Raw genomic sequence first — 21,052 nt, forward strand, 5'->3', positions numbered from 1 at the left:
ACATTGAGTGCAGTTTAGTGTGTCAATCTTTAGTTAATTATAAACCAGGTTGTCCGAATCCTGAGTGCTGATTGGCTGAAAGCCATGGTGTATGAGACCGTACACCATGGGTATGACATCACAACAGCTTTCTCTTCTCTAATTGGTGTGGTAACTGGTTCATAAGAACAATAAGGCATCTTGGGGGTTTGTGGAATTTTGTCAACGCGTCGTGCCGAAGAACACCTTTTAACTGTAGTGTATTGGCAAAACACCACACCCTCTCATGCCGTGTTACTTAAATATAGGCTATGTGGGGATAAAACCCATAACCTGAGCACTGTAAATCATCAGTTGAGATAAACAAGCCACTTGGCTAGTGAATGACAAGATCCTGGTTAGTGTCATAGGAGCCTTCTGCATGCTGTATAATCAGGTATTTAGTTTGACAAACCGTGATGTTACATTTAACAGATGCACTTATCCAGATCCATTTACAGTAGTTTTTCTTGCTGGCCTCCCCCCTGTGGGGAATCGAACCCTCAACCCTGGCATTACTAGTCTCAAATCAACTAAGCTGCAGGGGACCCTGATGTTAGCACAGCTCTGGCAGAACATCTGCCGAGGAGAGACACAGTTGTTAGGACTGGAGCAGAGCCATGGCTTGGCTGCACTACAGCCCACTATAATTGGAATAAAGTGTAAGCCACCTTGCTGAAGCACAGAGCAAAGTAATGCATATGACCCAACGATCCAACTGACATGATGATTTACATGACCCAGTGATCCACATGACCCAGTGATCCACATGACCCAGTGATCCAGTCCACCCAATGATCCACATGACCCAATGATCCACATGACCCAGTGATCCAGTCGACCCAATGATCCACATGACCCAATGATCCACATGACCCAGTGATCCACATGACCCAATGATCCACATGACCCAGTGATCCACATGACCCAATGATCCACATGACCCAGTGATCCACATGACCCAATGATCCACATGACCCAATGATCCACATGACCCAGTGATCCACATGACCCAATGATCCACATGACCCAGTGATCCACATGACCCAATGATCCACATGACCCAATGATCCACATGACCCAGTGAGCCACATGACCCAGTGATCCACATGACCCAATGATCCAAATGACCCAATGATCCACATGACCCAGTGATCCAGTTGACCCAATGATCCACATGACCTAGTGATCCACATGACCCAGTGATCCACATGACCTAATGATCCACATGACCCAGTGATCCACAAGACCCAGTGATCCACATGACCCAATGATCCACATGACCTCTTCTTCATTGTTAAAAGAAAGATTCTTGGAGGATCTTTAACACTGGGGGAACACAAGTTAGATTTTCAAGGAAAAAATGTTTAAGGATATTATAAAGAACACCTAGCTATCTTAAATTGCTGGGGATTAGAGTGTCTGCAAAAGACTAAAATGTAAAATAAAGAAAATCTGAAATGTATGCGCATGAAACAAATTACATTACTCAATCAGATGTTGTTTTCTTTCCACTTCCTGTTCCTAATCAAGTGTTTGTTATAACTCCACCTTTTTATTTGATTGACAGCTGAGGCCCTGCCCCCACCTGGAGCAGGATGTCCTGAGTGAGTGTCTGTCAGTGCAGCATCTGCAGGGCCCCAGCCCCTCCCAGCATTGCTCCGCCTCCACACAGCAGCACCTGTTTAACGGGAAGGACGGACGATCCCCGAGACTGGCCCAGGACATCTTCACAGGTACACACTGGAGGTCAACGGAAATCACTGTAGCCTGCTAAACATTCTCCTCCTTAGTCATCACCCTAGTTGTAACCTTTAACCTTTAACTAGCTGGAATAAACAGCTTGCTTAGACCCTATCCCAGACATAACCTGTAGGGCTCAACAGTTGTATTAAGAACTATATATTATATTAAGAAATATAATGCTGAGTTAAACACTTGATAGATTAATAAGACCTGATACGTTTTTGGAAGGAAACATTCACTTGACCTCCCTGTGGGGAGTTAGTTACCATTTCAAATGGGCTTGTTTGAAAGCAAACTGAGATGCAGTAATACAAAACATCTGTAAATGGCATAGAATTTTAATTTGCAATTAACACAAAATGTTACCTCTCTGATTAACTTACTGGTTGAATTCAAACTTTGTAGGTCAATGGTTTGTAAATAAGGTTGACAAACCTGATGGACGATCAGGATGAGAAATGGAATGCGTCCCACTTATAGTGTACTACATTTGACCAGGGCCCTTCAGAAGTAGTGTACTACATTTGACCAGGGCCCATCAGAAGTAGTGTACTACATTTGACCAGGGCCCATCAGAAGTAGTGTACTACATTTGACCAGGGCCCATCAGAAGTAGTGTTCTACATTTGACCAGGGCCCATCAGAAGTAGTGTACTACATTTGACCAGGGCCCATCAGAAGTAGTGTACTACATTTGACCAGGGCCCATCAGAAGTAGTGTACTACATTTGACCAGGGCCCATCAGAAGTAGTGTACTACATTTGACCAGGACCCATCAGAAGTAGTGTTCTACATTTGACCAGGGCCCATCAGAAGTAGTGTTCTACATTTGACCAGGGCCCATCAGAAGTAGTGTACTACATTTGACCAGGGCCCATCAGAAGTAGTGTACTACATTTGACCAGGGCCCATCAGAAGTAGTGTTCTACATTTGACCAGGGCCCATCAGAAGTAGTGTTCTACATTTGACCAGGGCCCATCAGAAGTAGTGTACTACATTTGACCAGGGCCCATCAGAAGTAGTGTTCTACATTTGACCAGGGCCCATCAGAAGTAGTGTACTACATTTGACCAGGGCCCATTCGTAGAATCATTGTGTTATTGTTCTGGGGACCAAGTGCACAGCCTAAGGGGTCTTGTATTATTGAGTTGATTGTGTGGATCTCAGCTCTTTTCCCTTTTCTTCTGAGTAGATATGTTGCTGGCTCAGCTTGGGCCAACATGTGGAAATGCTTTCTAACCTGGAGGAGCTGGTGTGTTGCAGTGGCCATATTGGTTGATTAGGAGGCGTTTGAGGATGCCGTGTTTGTTGGGGTTTCCGCCAAGCAGAATAAAATTGGATTCATCATGATGAATGTAGATTCTGTAATTCACAGAACACTCCTGTAACCTTCCCTGAACGTCCAGGGAACCCCTTCAGCACCAGGCCAAGTGATGAAATTGAACCAATCAGAGCCATTATTTGTAGAATGTTTGGCGGCCTGGTTACAGATGTCGGGGCTAAAGGGGAAACCATTTAACGTCTGTGATTGATGATTTGGGGGTAATGAATCAAGCTTGTAACCGTTTCAGAGAGCTGTCAGATGGGCCATGCTTCCCCCTTGAGCACAGCTGGGGGAACCTTCCTGGAGAAACCAGAAGCACTGCTCTCCTCACCGCCTCACACTGGGCAGTCAGAGCCACTCAGCAGTCCCCCCGGGACACTGGGAAAGACATCACAAACAGGACCAAGTAGAAAGAGCCCTGAGAAGAGATTTACAGTACAGGAGGGACCATAAGGAGCAGAGGGGGCTGCCGACTTTGGTCTCATGACCCTATCTGGCAAGCAGAGCGCTCCAGGACAGGACTGCAGTTCTTTCAAGTGCCGCTCTCAGCAGAGCATGCAGCTGTCACTGTGATTGGTCGTGAACCTCTGGCTGTTACACTGGTGATGTGAATCAGCGCCATCAGAAGTTGTCTGCAATGATTCTCAGAAGTTCAGATGCATTATATATCAGCTACGGATGCACACTCACACAAACACAAACGTGCACATGTACACGCACACGAACAACACTGTTGTATGTAATAAACAGTGTTATTCATCAGAACAGACCTTTAAGGACAGCTGAGGCCCAGCCCCTGTGGCAGCTCAAACAATGTACTGAAAATCACTAACAGCACAAAACAACAGAGCCCTCGCTGATTGGATAATCAGTTGTCAAAACAAAGGCCTGTTGCTATGAAAAGCCTTTTAAAACGCTGAAAGGGAGCATGGCAGAGCGAGGTCCTTGACTTTATTCAACACATTTAGTGAATTAACTTTGTTTGTCTTGTAGGGCTGTTCTCTGGCTCCAGCACCCCCCATCAGGGAGTCTCTGTGGAGCTCCTCTCCCCAGGACCAGCCCCCACCCCTAGATCAGCCCCCACCCCTGGATCAGCCCCTGATATGCCCCCCAGGCATCCCTGTCTGGACCGCGACCTGGGCAGCCCACATCATATGTCCCCTCTGTCCACCATGGAGGGCACACGCGATGGGTGAGCATTATTATACATGTAACTTCCTCTGTCCACCTTGAGCATTATTATACGTTACTTCCTCTGTCCACCGGGAGCATTATTATGCATTTAACTTCCTCTGTCCACAGTGAGCATTATTATACGTTACTTCCTCTGTCCACAGTGAGCATTATTATACGTTACTTCCTCTGTCCACAGTGAGCATTATTATACGTTACTTCCTCTGTCCACCGTGAGCATTATTATACATGTAACTTCCTCTGTCCACCATGAGATTTATTATACATGTAACTTCCTCTGTCCACCATGAGCATTATTGTGCATGTGACTTTCCTCTGTCCACCATGAGCATTATTTTCCAAAATGTAACACCCTATAGTGTTTCCAGTCAGACATCAGCCAAAAACACACTGCTCAAATCTAGATTGTGGTGGACAGCTTACTGAACTGAATATCCTCCCACAATCTGCATTGATAATTAATGCTGGCATAAGGAAGGTTGATAATTGAGACTACTTAACTATATCATGTAAGCTGGACGAGCCATTGAAGCAGCTCGTCTACATATTGACATTTCATATTTTTTTTAAACAATGTTATGTTCTACAGAAACATAAATAACAATGTGGTTTATGATTCTGTAGAACTGGATTCATTAACCAATGTTGCAATAGAGCATGCTGGGAAATGATGAGTGTGGTTTGGTGTAGATTTTGAGCTAACATACTGTATATTTCCAACTTCAAACAAAGTTTAGTCATCCACCTCCCTTTGAGCTGAGTATGTTGATTCAATGTACAATTGTACGACAACCTTCTGCAAGATGACTGTGAGTTGTCTGAATGTTTGAGTGAATAACTGGGCCACTATGCAGTGTTGCCTTCCCAGCTTACCTAAATTTTGACTTATGAAGTTATTATACATTTTGCTCAGTTTCTTGACCTTCCAATAACTTCCAAACATAATTATACTGTTTTTGCAACTGGTCAAGTGGGCTATTTTACTGTGAATGTAGCTTATATCATAGACACACACACAACACAACACACACACTCTCTTTCATGTTAATGAATATACAGATGATAATAATATCCCCATGCAGTCCTGGGACGATGGTGTTCATGTTTGGGCCGATGAACTAGCAGTTCCTCCCAGAGGGACTCCAGGTCAGGGGTCAGCTGACCAGCCTCTGGGACATGATCATCATTACCGGACAGTTGTGATGTCATCAATGTCTTCATCGTTATTATCACGCTGATCCCAGCGCAGTGTGAAGGCACTGGAGAAATACAAATGATTACTCTTGTGTATAGTCCAAAATTTGTGCAATCCCCAGATCAGAGGAAAACCCAATTAGGCTTGACGGTCAAGTCTCCTCTTTTACTTTAAATGTCTTAATGAAAACTCATTGGGAGTGTCCCTACTCCCAGCGAAGTGCACTAGTTCTGACCAGGCCCGGAATGTCTTGCCCATGTTTGAGGACCAGTGCTGTTGGCTGTGACCCTCCGGATCCAGCAACAGGCCTCACAAGAGATGAGCGTGAGGTCATTATGAGGTCAGCTGTGATGCAGCCAATAAGATCCACTCTAGGGACTTGTTGGGACTGCGTCCATTGGTCCATAAGTACATTGTGGTTCCCGGTGGGGGTCAAGGGGTACTCCCAGTGATCTCATGGTTTGGCTGGGGATTATACAAATGTTTCAGTGATAAAACTGCCCTGCTGTGCGCTTGTGTAGTGTGTTAACAGTTCTGAGCTTAAAATTGCTTTGACCTCCAATTATATAAATATGTCATTCCTTATGTTTGGAGTGCACATACCAGTAAGTTGTTTCAGCTAGTACATTGTGAATGAGTGTTGATTGTAATTAATATACAGACACTGTTCATTGGATTCCGTGGGTAAGTACAATACTAATATTCTAATATTTTAAATTAACCTGGTTAGTGGGAGGTCTCTGTCTCTCTCTTTGCCACTCTGCCTCTCTTTCTCTCCACCTCTCTATCTGTCTCTCTGCCCCTTTCTCTCTCTGCCTCTCTCTCTCTGCCTCTCTCTCTGCTTCTATGCCTCTCTGCCTCTCTCTCTGCCTCTATCTCTCTCTGCCTCTCTCTCTGCTTCTATGTCTCTCTGCCTCTCTCCGTGCCTCTTTGTCTCTCTTTGCCTCTCTGTGTGTCTCTTTCTCTCTGCTTCCCTCTCAGCATGTTTCTTATTAATGTCTATGACTTCTCAGAGCTCCATCAGAGTACAGAAACCCTGCCAACATGTCGTCATGAGGCACTGCCCACAAGACAACATGTTGAGAACCAGAGAGATAGACTGACATACCTATCACTTAAAAAAACATTGAGAGGCAACCGGGACACAATCAAGCATAGAAAAACAAAATAAAGGGTTTACGTAAGCAGGGTGTGTGTTTTTGTGTGTTAAGGCAAAGTTAAGGAAACACACACAAGTAGTTTGGGCATGAGTTTTCCTGCATCAACAGTGAGTGAAGAAGACCTGCAGCTGTAAACGTGCTGAAGCCGCTGCAGTGAGTTGGGATGTTAGCCCTGGATCTTTCTGAGGGATGTTAGCCCTGGATCTTTCTGAGGGATGTTAGCCCTGGATCTTTCTGAGGGATGTTAGCCCTGGATCTTTCTGAGGGATGTTAGCCCTGGATCTTTCTGAGGGATGTTAGCCCTGGATCTTTCTGAGGGATGTTAGCCCTGGATCTTTCTGAGGGATGTTAGCCCTGGGTCTTTCTGTGGGATGTTAGCCCTGGGTGTTTTTAACCCTTTAACGGCAGGTATAGAGCTCTGTATAATTACAGTGCGGTTTCGGGACTACTTGGTACATAGTACCACATACAGACACACAATTACTGGTAAAGAAATTAAAAGACAGTGTTTAGGCTATATTGTAAAACCAGTTACACAAACACACACACACACAGAAGTCAGATGACACAATGGAAGTGAAAAATGGTTGTGTTCCTCAGTGTGGCTGATGAGGATCATTGGAAGTGGAGGACGTGGGATCGTGGAGAAAGGCCTTTCTGCCCACCCAGCGTCACTTCCTGCCCACCCAGCGTCACTTCCTGCCCACCCAGCGTCACTTCCTGCCCACCCAGCGTCACTTCCTGCCCACCCAGCATCACTTCCTGCCCACCCAGTGTCACTTCCTGCCCACCCAGTGTCACTTCCTGCCCACCCAGCGTCACTTCCTGTACGACTGCAACACGATGACACTGTTAAATTATCTGAATTGAGGCAATTTGTGGATTTCGGCAAATTAAAATGATTAAAATGATCAAATATCATGCCCTAAGCACAAACACTCTGTAACTGTAGAGCTTTATCTGCCAATCTGAGAGTGGGGAGAGCTGTGCCAGGACCTACAAAAGGCTGGGTATGAAATGTCTACGTACATACGCCTGAAAATGGAGCATTTGATTTACATGTTTAAAGCCTTGAGTATACAAGCCGCTGCCAAAGTCAATAGCAGTGCCGCACTTGTTTTTCCCAAACGGTTTAGCAGGACATTAAACATTTTGACAAAATTATCTAACTAACCTGACTCTAGTGCAGTGGCAGCCTCTGACCTCATAGGTAAATGTGTTTACCCTGGCTCAGATGGGCCATTTAGACTCATTTTACTTTACAAATACTTGTGTCATTTTTCTGAAGCTAATATTAAAATATGCCAGTTAAAATAGGTTTTCTGTGATGCATGGCGTGTGTTTGGGCCGAGGTACTCAGGATCTCTCCAACAGACGCAGTCATTCTGCTGTTGGTCAGGAGAAACTAACAGGCAACGATGGGAAGTGAAGGATGTCATTCAGTGGCTCACCACTAGATCCACTGGCCTGTAATTGCTGGGGCAATGCAGACAGCGTTTCTCCTTTGTGTTGATATTAGAGCCCCTCTGCAAATATTACTTGGACATGGTTTGATACCTTGTGGAACAGGGGGAACCTTGACTGACACAATCTAATTGAGTTAGAGTGGCTGAAGAGACAACATTTAGGGAACCAGAAATTCACCTTCAGCAAGTAACTCGATGCCATCAGTCCTATAACCGTCCTTTATCCATCTCTTCATCAATTATCACCCTAAATCATCACAAAGTATCAATCTTCCAAGTCAAACAAAAACATTCCTTCCTCATCATTACTTCAACAGGCGTGTCCTGAGCAAAATAGATGGGTCTGATAGTAGTCAGCTTAGTGGTGGTTCTATAATCCAGCTGAGTCATAAACGCAAATAACTGACTTGTCATTAACAAAAAAACAAAACGGGCAATTCTTCCTTCTCAGTGGATTTCTGGAGTGTTTCAGTGGTTCCTTGAGTGTTTTCAGCAGTTATCTCACTTGAACTAACACTGAGCTTGTTTGGGTCCAGGATAAGCCTCTTGCTTCTTAGACTGGGCCGAAGGGTTAGCTTAGCTTAGCTTAGCGCGGACCTTCTCTCACGCGTGGCTTTAGCGAGTTAACCAGAACCAGCAGCATTCCCACCGTCCCGCGCCAAGCCGCCCCTACCCATCCATCAGAAAGGCTTAACAGTGAGCCGTCAAGGAGAGGCCGATGGGGGTGAGTGGGCGGGGGTTGCTGGTTCCACTGTCTCCTGTGGGACAGGAAGGGCAGGTGAGGGAAGATGAACGAGGAGCAGAACAGCTCTCCTCATGAATCTTCGTACAGAGCAGCATGCTCTCTTCCCATCATTCCTTCCATCTTTTCCATCCCCATGGAGGGAACCTAGGAGAGGTCAGAGGACACTGGGGAATTGCATCACTGTTGATGATGCTGCTAGTATCTTAGATACCAGTTTGTGTTGCAGGAATGTGAATCATTTAGACAGGATTGATCTGGCCTCGGGGCGGATGTTACGCTGTCCGAGCTGGAATGTGTAGCCCTGATCCGTTTGTTCTGTTCTATGGTTTTCTTGAAGCCGAGCTTATTTGAATGGTTCAATGTTTGTCTGGTGAATCAAATCATATCCCCTTAATCATGTTTCCTTTAATGCATTGTATTGCCTTAACTGCATATACTGAGTGGTTGGGCTCAGTATGACTCAGTAAACAACTCACACTAAACAGCTATTTTAACCCCCCCACACATTCATTAATCTCCAACCCTCATCCCAACAACTCACCTTTAGCCCTCACTTTCCCGTCTCTGGTCTGGGTTAATAGACTATCTTCAGCCTAGCTGTTAAGAATAGCTTCTCTGTCTACCTAGAGGTCAGGGGTTAAATCCATCACTCATAGAAGGAGAATTGGCCGTGGAAGGCTGGCTGGAAAAAAGCGGTCAAGAGAGCAGGAGGATGGAGGATGATCAGGCCAGGGAAGGTGGATAGCAAGGGAGAGATTTATACTGTGTGCAGCATATGAAAGATTCCCCTCATTCCTTGAGTCTGACCGTGCGGCAGCTGGCAGTGATTAGTTTATGATTCACTTTAGCTGCACATAGAGGCTGCTTGTAAAAATATGAACAGTATAACTGTTTCCTGAGTTTGTGCTGACAGCAGCTCCCGAGGGAATGCCTCTCTCTGCTGAAACACATGGCGGCACTGGGCCATACCAGTGGACGGATTAGCCACGCTCGTCGCTAGCGTGGGGCCGTGCTAAAATGTTAATGCTTCGCTACCCAGAGAGAAAATGTTGGTTTGACACCATTGGTTAAAATGTTGTCAGTGTGTGTGCTTAGTAGAGCGGTGTGTGTGGCTATCAAACTCCAGAGGCAGGGTGTTTGCTTTATGTTGAGGTTCAGGGGGGAAAAGTATATGGATAGATTACATAGAAGTATAGTAGTATTATATGGACACGTTCTAAATACTTTAACACTTAGTATCTCAATATTATATGGACATGTTCTAAATACTCTAACACATAGTATCTCAATATTATATGGACACATTCTAAATACTCTAACACATAGTATCTCATGGTTATATGGACACATTCTAAATACTATAACACATAGTATCTCAATGTTATATGGACACATTCTAAATGCTCTAACACATAGTATCTCAGGATTATATGGACACATTCTAAATACTCTAACACATAGTATCTCAATGTTATATGGACACATTCTAAATACTCTAACACATAGTATCTCAATGTTATATGGACACATTCTAAATACTCTAACACAGTATCTCAGGATTATATGGACACATTCTAAATACTCTAACACATAGTATCTCAATATTATATGGACACATTCTAAATACTCTAACACATAGTATCTCAATATTATATGGACACATTCTAAATACTATAACACACAGTATCTCAATATTATATGGACACATTCTAAATACTCTAACACATAGTATCTCAATGTTATATGGACACATTCTAAATACTCTTACACATAGTATCTCATGGTTATATGGACACATTCTAAATACTCTAACACATAGTATCTCAATATTATATGGACACGTTCTAAATACTCTAACACATAGTATCTCAATATTATATGGACATGTTCTAAATACTCTAACACATAGTATCTCAATATTATATGGACACATTCTAAATACTCTAACACACAGTATCTCAATATTATATGGACACATTCTAAATACTCTAACACATAGTATCTCAATGTTATATGGACACATTCTAAATACTCTAACACATAGTATCTCATGGTTATATGGACACATTCTAAATACTCTAACACATAGTATCTCAATATTATATGGACACATTCTAAATACTCTAACACATAGTATCTCAATATTATATGGACATGTTCTAAATACTCTAACACATAGTATCTCAATATTATATGGACACTTTCTAAATACTCTAACAAATAGAATCTGAATATTATATGGACACATTCTAAAAACTCTAACACATAGTATCTCAATATTATATGGACACATTCTAAATACTCTAACACGTAGTATCTTTATTTCATGAGCAATTCCATTTTGTACATGTTTTATGTATATTCTTTATTTAACCAAGATAGTCCAATTACACAATTAAACCTAACCTTTCCAAGGGTTCCCTGGCTGTGCCTGTTGCCTCACCTATTCCTGTGCAAAGGCTCAGGCAGATAACCTCTTAGCAATATGTTGCAGTGGTTCAGAAGTGGATGAACTAGCTGTCACCCATTCCAGGCAGTGTCCTCCAGGCCTAAGAGGTCAACAGAGAACTGAATGCTCTAAACTGTCCTCACATTCACAGAGCTGGTACTGCAGGCCGTACGCATCCATCCACGGCTCATTCACGACGGTAGCACAGGACAGGTTGTGTGAAAATACAACTGAGAGAAGGTAGTAAGTGGCTGTTGAATATCTGAGAGGAGACTGGGGGCCTCTTGTTTATAGAGAGATTTGTATCTATCTGGTCTTGAAAGCCATTCAAGAATGTGGAAGAGGGTGTGAGAGAGTGTATTTGGAGGGGATAATTTTGGTTGAAATGCACTCAAAAGGCATGATATAATATGATGGCCAGAGCAAGAGTTCAAACTCTCTTGGTACTTACTGTGTAATACCGGCGTCATCTTTCACATTATTGACTGTACAAATAATTTCATGAAGGGAGAGTTGGTTGGATCCAAGTGATTGTTCCTGTGAGATTCATTTCAGTTATTTCAGGCTTATTTTATGTTGTTATTCAGGGCTTCGCTGTAAAAGAGGCCCATGTCTCTGTCGATTTCTCTGCATAAATAAAGCTAAATCAATGAGTATGTTGAGTCATATGTCCAGTTTGCTTTTATAATAGAGAAGTGACCCATTCGATGCCAATCAGATAGTTATATTGTCTCTGGTACAGAAATGCAAAATATATCACAAAATATGTCAAAACCAACTGCATCCCTTCAAAGCAATCATCGGATTAGATAGACAGAATTTGAGTAATATCCGATTCTAGCATTTTGAAACAAACAGAGCAGGTATAAGTGGTTGTCAGACCACCTGCTTTTCACCTGATCCTGATTTTGATTGGGAATGCGATTGGCAGTGGTATGTGAGACAATTTCTTTAAAACAGTGTGTTTTTGAAGCAGCTTGGCAATTAAAATGGGGTGACCGTTTAACCGGAGAAGCTCTTTAAAATTTCTAAAGGTTTGTTTGCACACATCTGTGTCTAAAACCACCAAGGACAGAGCTTAATTTATTTAATCACCATCCAGAAAGCCCACGAGGAGGTCATTGCTCACCCTGGGCTGTTAGGGTATGCTATGTCACAAACATGCCATCTCAAAAATTTTGCAGAATGTAAACACGAAAAAGGCTTTCTCCTCTGAGGCCACAAGGCGAGGAGCTAAAAGAAATGGGGGCCTTGGTTTCAGTCGAATGCTCTCTGGTGTTTGTTGACTTTACATCATAATATGTGGTAGATGGAGGATTATGTGGGGAGCTGAAGTTTCCATTCAGTGACTATACACCATATAGCACTTCTGGTACTTTCTTCTGAGGGGGTTTCAGAAAACTTGAACTGTTTCAGTGTGCTGTTAGAAAATGTTCCGCATAGTGCCAAGCACTTTTAAAAAGGCAATTCAACCACAGTTGTCAAAGTGTTTACAAAGTAAAGGCGTTGCATTGATGCACTTGAGCGTCTGCCCTTCTGAAAACATGGAGAAATGATGTTCTTCCTTTTCTTCTGTCTGTTGATTCTGCAGGTTGACAGGTCCTCTCCTCTCCCCGGTGATGAAGGGGGCAGTGACCCCCCCCCCTCCCATGGAGAAGCAGCACCTCCCCCACCACCACAAACCTTACTCCCACTACCATCAGCAGCAGCCCAGCGAGGGTAAGACCGGTAGCTTTCAATGCAACCAAACTAATGATCCGTATGCGGAGCCTTTGGAAGGCATCTCTACACACAAAATCCACTCTGGACAAAACCAAAACTAGATTCTATACATTTGTGCCAATTTGACAGCAATCACAGATTTCAGACTTCTTGGGTTTGCCTCTACCAGCTTTGCACACCTGGATTTGGGTAGTTTCTCCCATTCTTTCTTGCAGATCTTCTCAAGCTCTGTGAGATTGTATGGGGGGCATCAGTGAATTGCCCCCCATACTGTCTCCCCACAGATGTTCAAGTGGGTTCTAGGCTTTGGCTGGGCCACTTAAAGATCCATTTATCCTCCCTTCGGTTCACGCCTTCGTTTATCCCACAATTCTCACCCGGTCCCTGCCACTGAGAAGCACCCCCATAGCATGGTGCTCCCACCACCGGCTTATCAAATGCCTTTAACTCTAGAATGGCTTACACATTTATTGATGTAGTGCTGTAGAAATGGTTGTCCTTCTTGTCAATAAATTGTCAATAAATTGACACACATTTCTAACGTTGTTTATAGGATATTGCTTGTAGACTGAAGTCAAAAAAGTATAAACAACAAAATGCAGAGAAAGTGAAGGGGTATCAGTTCTTTCTGACAGCACTGTAACACTAGCTAATCACAATCACTGGGCTGAAACCCTCAAAATATTGGTTAAAGAAATGTACTGTACATGCACAGCGGTTTCAGCCTTCTCTCATTTAGATAATGTAATAGTTCTTTAATATAATTGTTTTTCAAATAAAATTAAAAAAAATTATCTGTTGAAATAAAGAAGAGTATAAAATACATTTTAAACAGCACCTTTTAAAACATTCCATTACATTGCAAAGGCTTCAAACCAAGCCACAATGTGAACATGAAAGGGGCACAAGTAGAGGAAGCTGAAGCTTTGTCAGAGAATTGGGACACTTCCCTTGGATCTGTCAGATCATTTAGCATTGAGCAGAGAGAGGAGATTGCAGTCAGAGAGGCAAAACCACAGGCGGGAACCCACCTCTGCTCTGAATTAGCCAAGAAAATGAATGCCTTGTGTCTCTCACTCCAAGCCCCACTCAGACTGTTCTAGCCAGCTGTCACTCCAGACCCACGACATAATGCATGGGCAGGCAACTAGGTTCAGCAGAGGCAAGGTTTTAGTATCCGCAGTGGACAACGGCCCAGAAATGAAAGATAATATTATATATTTTTTAATGTATACACTGTAAATTTAAACTAAGTCAAAAACCTTTTTATTTTACAAATTATTTGTTATACCTCAAGACATGATAACTAGCTTTCCCAAGCTTGCACTAATTATTTGAGAATTATATTTTTTTAGAAAAATAAATGTTAGGGTTACTGTAACGTAAGCAATCTCACGCGGACAAGCTTTGGTCGGTATATTGCTGACCTTAAACACATATCTTCCTGTCAAAGACTTGGATGTCTCTAAAATCCCACTGTGGTCAGGGAGTTGCCTAAAGCTGTACGGAAAAGCCAGCCTTTACATTATCATGTCTTCCATGCTCCTACTTGATTACACAAGGTGATCGCTGACCAATGTTACTGTTAACTGTGTAACAGGAGGAGTTAGCCCACTAATATAAACGCAGCCTTGCATTAGCATTTCTCCCAGTAACTCTGCATCGGTTTTAAGACCTTTAGATGCAGTATTTCACTGTGCCTTGCACTCTGGACTCATCATCGCTCATTCTATCAAAAGGTAGGTTGGCTCCCTTTAAAATCACATAGAACTATGCATTTTTTGTCTATGTCTATGAAGCCCTTTATCACAAACCAACCCCATTCAATTAATTCACTTTTAACCTATAGATCCACAGGGTGTCAGACACAAACTCTGGAAAGGTTGACCTTAGAGGTCCCTAAGATCTCTACTGAAATGGCTAGAACTGCTTTTAACTTTTTTGCCCCTCACATGTGGAATTATTTACAGTGTACTTTCAAATTGGAGAATTTGGTAGCGTTAAGAGATTGTAAACGTTTACTTGGAGACTATTTCTTAAAGGAGTGTGTCTGTTTCTCTTGACTGTGCTCTCTGTTTCTGTTTTAATCCTTTTTTGTTCTATGTTTCTTTTAAGTATTGTTTTAGGTATTGTCTTAAGTATTGTTTTAGTATTGTTTTTAATAGTGTTTTAGATTTCTTATTCTTTTTAACTTGTGATTGTGACACACCTAGATTGTTGCTGTAAATGAGCATCTGTTCTCAGTCAATTAACCTGGTTAAATAAAGAAGAAGAATATTGAACCACAACATTTAAAGCTGATACATAGAATAACTTTATTGCCATAGGAGATTTACAGTATTGCTGGGGAAAACCTATTAAACTCCCCAAAGTAAGCTTTTTCAGATATCTAAAATTTGAATGTGCTGTATGTGAGAAAACACCGTCCTGCGTTTGAAAATGAATTGCATGAATTTGAAAAATAATTGTAAACAACTGCAAATGTTATTGGCTCATAAACCATTTTAAATTTGAGCATATTTTATCACCTGTCCGGCAGCAAATTGTTGCTAATGAAACACAATGCAAAGCTAAAACTTCAACAACCAACAGGAGTTCTGAGGCCACAACAAGAGGCTGCAGGAGTAGGCAACTTTATGAACTCTGAATGCTTTTAGCAGTCCGATGGTGACTGCCCACACTGGGTATATGTAGACCGATGGTGACTGCCCACACTGGGTATATGTAGTCAAATGGTGACTGCCCACACTGGGTATATGTAGACCGATGGTGACTGCCCACACTGGGTATATGTAGACCGATGGTGACTGCCCACACTGGGTATATGTAGACCGATGGTGATTGCCCACACTGGGTATATGTAGTCAAATGGTGACTGCCCACACTGGGTATATGTAGACCGATGGTGACTGCCCACACTGGGTATATGTAGACAGATGGTGACTGCCCACACTGGGTATATGTAGACCGATGGTGACTGCCCAAACTGGGTATATGTAGACCGATAGTGATTGCCCACACTGGGTATATGTAATCAAATGGTGACTGCCCACACTGGGTATATGTAGACCGATGGTGACTGCCCACACTGGGTATATGTAGACCGATGGTGATTGCCCACACTGGGTATATGTAGTCAAATGGTGACTGCCCACACTGGGTATATGTAGACCGATGGTGACTGCCCACACTGGGTATATGTAGACCGATGGTGACTGCCCACACTGGGTATATGTAGACCGATGGTGACTGCCCAAACTGGGTATATGTAGACCGATAGTGATTGCCCACACTGGGTATATGTAATCAAATGGTGACTGCCCACACTGGGTATATGTAGACCGATGGTGACTGCCCACACTGGGTATATGTAGACCGATGGTGACTGCCCACACTGGGTATATGTAGTCAAATGGTGACTGCCCACACTGGGTATATATAGACCGATGGTGACTGCCCACACTGGGTATATGTAGACCGATGGTGACTGCCCACACTGGGTATATGTAGTCAAATGGTGACTGCCCACACTGGGTATATATAGACCGATGGTGACTGCCCACACTGGGTATATGTAGACCGATGGTGACTGCCCACACTGGGTATATGTAGTCAAATGGTGACTGCCCACACTGGGTATATGTAGACCGATGGTGACTGCCCACACTGGGTATATGTAGACCGATGGTGACTGCCCACACTGGGTAAATGTAGACCGATGGTGACTGCCCACACTGGGTATATATAGACCGATGGTGACGGTCAGCTGAGGGTGGAAGGCGGTCACTAGCTGATTCTCCAGGAGTACTTGACCTGCTGGAAACGCATTGAAGTAGATGAGGTTAGCTGTTGCTGCAGTATCTCATGTCTCTACCTCTCTGGTTCCTTTCATATCAGCTGTGTCATGCACGTTACGAGATCTCGCAAAGAAGAAGCATGCTGGTTTCATTTTGTGCAGGAGTACAGCTGCTACTTGTCTCATCACGAGAGGCTGTTGTTCTCTGCTTGGTTGGAGCGTTGTGGTGTTGTATGTGGTAGCTGTACCTGAACCAGCAGACTGTCAGTCTTCCTACTCACAAACAGGCCGGAGGTTGAGCATCTGTCTTGTTTTCAGAGTGGACTTGGATGTTTTGGCTCTCTATGGAGTTAGACTGAATAACAATCCCTAGCAGTCTTTCTGCATTCTGGTGGTCTGATGGTTAAAATTCCTGATGGTCTGGACCCATAATATATCATAGATTGTCTGTATTCAGTCACCCAGCATGTGATTTTCAGTGTATTTTTTTAACGTTTCTGAACTTCTCAACATTGCTCGCCTAATATACATGTTTATTGTTGCTTTTTAATTTATATTCTGCCTAAACACTTTGTATTTATTCTCTACATATCATCTTTTATTGGTTTTATTTACCCTTGTTGATTTCCTCATTATATTTAAACACTGGCCTCCTATTGGCCTGAGAACCAGGACCATGGAAGTAGATGTGCTGCACCAGCTGAGCTACACAAACTTGTCTGTTATCGCTTTGTTAAGAGCCTAAACCCAAGCTTGTTGTTACACCTACTATTATAACTGCCAGAACATTAGTCGTGGCCGGGCTATTGGCCCATTGTCTACAATGTCCTCAATAGTCGTACAGCACAAGTAAAAGCCTGTCCTGGCAGGCCGGGCAAGCAGCTGAAATTCACAGCATTCGACTAAAGCAGTCTTTGGTAGTAAATTATTACTTCATTAAACTGCTTCTATTCAGCTTACATTTTAGATCTCCCATTACAAAACAAATATTTAAGTGCTGAAGGGGATACACATTTTCCTTGAGGAAATGTAACTTTAGTCATGTTATCATAGAGGTGTTTACTTGGCATTCTTATTAACATATATTAACATATATGCAATGTCCCATGAATTAAATCCCCAAATCAACTTGAGGTATCTGCAAAATAGGTTTTGCATTCACAGTCAAATTGGCTACAGCAATTTCTTTTCAATACTTGTGTGCAATCCAATATTCTCATTTGATTAACTATGATTGAACCGCATCCAATCTACCACAATAACAAAGGGAATTTCTAATTCCAAATAATAGTTAAAAAATACGATATAAATAACCATTATTTTGTATTTTATCTCTATGCTTGATGGTTATTTCCTCTTCCTTTAGATTACCAGGGCAGCTTTCAAAGCTGCTTCCATTTTGGAGACTCCTATCGAATGGAGCAGTCAGTAAATGGTGTGCACGTACCAATGGAAACACATGGCTTCACTTCCCACCAACACAACAGCTTCCACATGTCCAGCAGTGGGAGTGGCTCTGCAGCAGGTGAGACCTGGGACACGTCCACATCCTCCCTCTCGTCAAACATTTCATCAGGGTTTCATTATCCTCCGTGCTCTCGATTCTTTGTACTTTCCATTACTCAACGTACTCTTTTAATCGTTACTGTATTAAATCAATTATCTTTGCCACTTTCTGGATGTTCCGTCTTTGTAAATGTAATGACAAGCTTAATCTGTGTATGTCTAAATGCTGTGACTGAAATATTTCTGTAAGCTGTTTAGGCTGACCAATCCCCATAAAATTATACAGTTATATAATAATCCCCATTAATCTATAATCTATCATAGGTACACTTCCACTGTGAGAGACGGAATCTAAAACAAAAATTCAGAAAATCACATTGTATGATTTTTAAATAATTAATTAGCATTTTATTGCATGACATAAGTATTTGATCACCTACCAGCCAGTAAGAATTAAGGCTCTCACAGACCTGTTAGTTTTTCTTTAAGAAGCCTCCATGCAAGATCTCACCTCGTGGGGCATCAATGATCATGAGGAAGGTGAGGAATCAGCCCAGAACTACAAGGCAGGACCTGGTCAATGACCTGAAGAGAGCTGGGACCACAGTCTCAAAGAAAACCATTAGTAACACACTATGCCGTCATGGATTAAATTCCTGCAGCGCACCCAAGGTCCCCCTGCTCAAGCCAGCATGTCCAGGCCCGTCTGAAATTTGCCAATGACCATCTGGATGATCCAGAGGAGGAATGGGAGAAGGTCATGTGGTCACAAATAGAGCTTTTTGGTCACAAATAGAGCTTTTTGGTCTAAACTCCACTCGCTGTGTTTGGAGGAAGAAGAAGGATGAGTACAACCCCAAGAACACCATCCCAAACGTGAAGCATGGAGGTGGAAACATCATTCTTTGGGGATGCTTTTCGGCTAAGGGGACAGGACGACTGCACCGTATTGAGGGGAGGATGGATGGGGCCATGTATCGCGAGATCTTGGCCAACAACCTCTTTCCCTCAGTAAGAGCATTGAAGATGGGTCGTGGCTGGGTCTTCCAGCATGACAACGACCCGAAACACACAGCCAGGGCAACTAAGGAGTGGCTCCATAAGAAGCATCTCAAGGTCCTGGAGTGGCCTAGCCAGTCTCCAGACCCAATAGAAAATCTTTGGACAGAGCTGAAAGTCCGTATTGCCCAGCGACAGCCCCGAAACCTGAAGGATCTGGAGAAGGTCTGTATGGAGGAGTGGGCCAAAATCCCTGCTGCAGTGTGTGCAAACCTGGTCAAGAACTACAGGAAACGTATGATCTCTGTAATTGCAAACAAAGGTTTCTGTACTAAATATTAAGTTCTGCTTTTCTGATGTATCAAATACTTATGTAATGCAATAAAATGCAAATTAATTGCTTAAAAATCATACAATGTGATTTTATGGATTTTTTTTTTTAGATTCCGTCTCTCACAGTTGAAGCGTACCTATGATAAAAATTACAGACTCCTACATGCTTTGTAAGTGGGAAAACCTGCAAAATCAGCAGTGTATCAAATACTTGTTCTCCCCACTGTATATAGTAATCCCTTTAAAACTATTGTTATATAATGATCCCCATTGAACTATAGAATGATATAGCAATCCCCATTAAACTATACAGTTGTATAGGACTCCCCATTAAACTATGCAGTTTAGCATTAAAATAGGACTGTCTAATCCACAGGCTTCAGCTTGTCCCAGGACCTCCAGGGGTCAGGGGGATGCCAGTTCTCCTCCAGTCCAGAGGAGAGCATCTTCTTCCAGGTGAACAGCTTTGACCGCACCCTGAGCCAGATGTCCTCCATCTACACTGAGACATAAGAGTTTGATGCTGCCCTATCTACAGCTAGGGGCCTTACAGGGGAGCCATCTCAACAGTCTGAAGTGGTGTCCTTTCCATAGGGGAGCCATCTCAATAATCAAAAGTGGTATCCTTTCCATAGGGGAGCCATCTCAATAGCCTGAATTGGTATCCTCTCCACAGCAGAGCCATTTCAATAGTATGAAGTGGTATCCTTTCCACGGCGGAACCATCTCAATAGTAAGAAGTGGTATCCTTTCCACAGTGGAACCATTTCAATATTTTGAACTGGTATCCTTTTCTTAGTCTTCTTATAAGTCTGTACTGATATTTAGGATACGAAATGACCTAACGCAAGCCAACCAGAAGAGTCCAAAGCCGTGTTGCCTCATTATCAGATCAGGTTGGATGAAAGAGACTAGGAAAAAAGGCCCTTTAAGAGTATTGAGATATACCCAAGAACACCTAAGTTCTCCCAATGGTTCTACAGGTCAGTGGCCATCCTTATGTCGTTTTTTCTACTGCTTCTAACCTACTCAGTCATAACTTTGTAGCATGACAGTTTTCTACTTGCCGAAGAGACTCTACAGTCTTACATGGACCCAAATGAACACATTCCAATCAGACATGACTCTTGTTTTATCTTTACATTGTTTCATCTAAAGGTTGACATGTAGAGAAATATATATTTTTGCTGTGTTGTTTTTACAGTGGAAAAAAGTTACTTGTATGCTTTCATGTATTTGTTTGGATTGTTTAAGATATTTCTGGAATGGTGAATGGAGATGTGGCAAACAGTGATACATTAAATATTCTGGAACACAGTCAAATCTACTTTATCATGTGTATAAATGTACAGTTTGTTTAAAAGTCTTTTGAATGTTATTTCCAAGTTCAAGAAATA

The 21,052-nt window shown here is 42.7% G+C and overlaps 1 protein-coding gene across 1 annotated transcript in view; it reads left to right on the plus strand.

Annotated features, from left to right (window-relative positions):
* The window catches only part of LOC105006477 (zinc finger protein GLIS1), a 100,964-nt gene extending 79,932 nt beyond the window's left edge, over window positions 1–21,032 (plus strand). The window contains exons 7-11 of the mRNA XM_029121515.2: window positions 1,589–1,754; window positions 4,084–4,282; window positions 12,891–13,018; window positions 18,184–18,342; window positions 20,032–21,032. Of these exons, the coding sequence (XP_028977348.2) occupies window positions 1,589–1,754; window positions 4,084–4,282; window positions 12,891–13,018; window positions 18,184–18,342; window positions 20,032–20,168 (789 nt within the window). The 3' untranslated portion in view covers window positions 20,169–21,032. The remainder of the gene's footprint in view (window positions 1–1,588; window positions 1,755–4,083; window positions 4,283–12,890; window positions 13,019–18,183; window positions 18,343–20,031) is intronic.
* Window positions 21,033–21,052: the final 20 nt, after the last annotated feature.

This window comes from Esox lucius, chromosome 8, assembly GCF_011004845.1.
Source record: "Esox lucius isolate fEsoLuc1 chromosome 8, fEsoLuc1.pri, whole genome shotgun sequence".
In the NCBI taxonomy this organism is placed as follows: domain Eukaryota; kingdom Metazoa; phylum Chordata; class Actinopteri; order Esociformes; family Esocidae; genus Esox; species Esox lucius.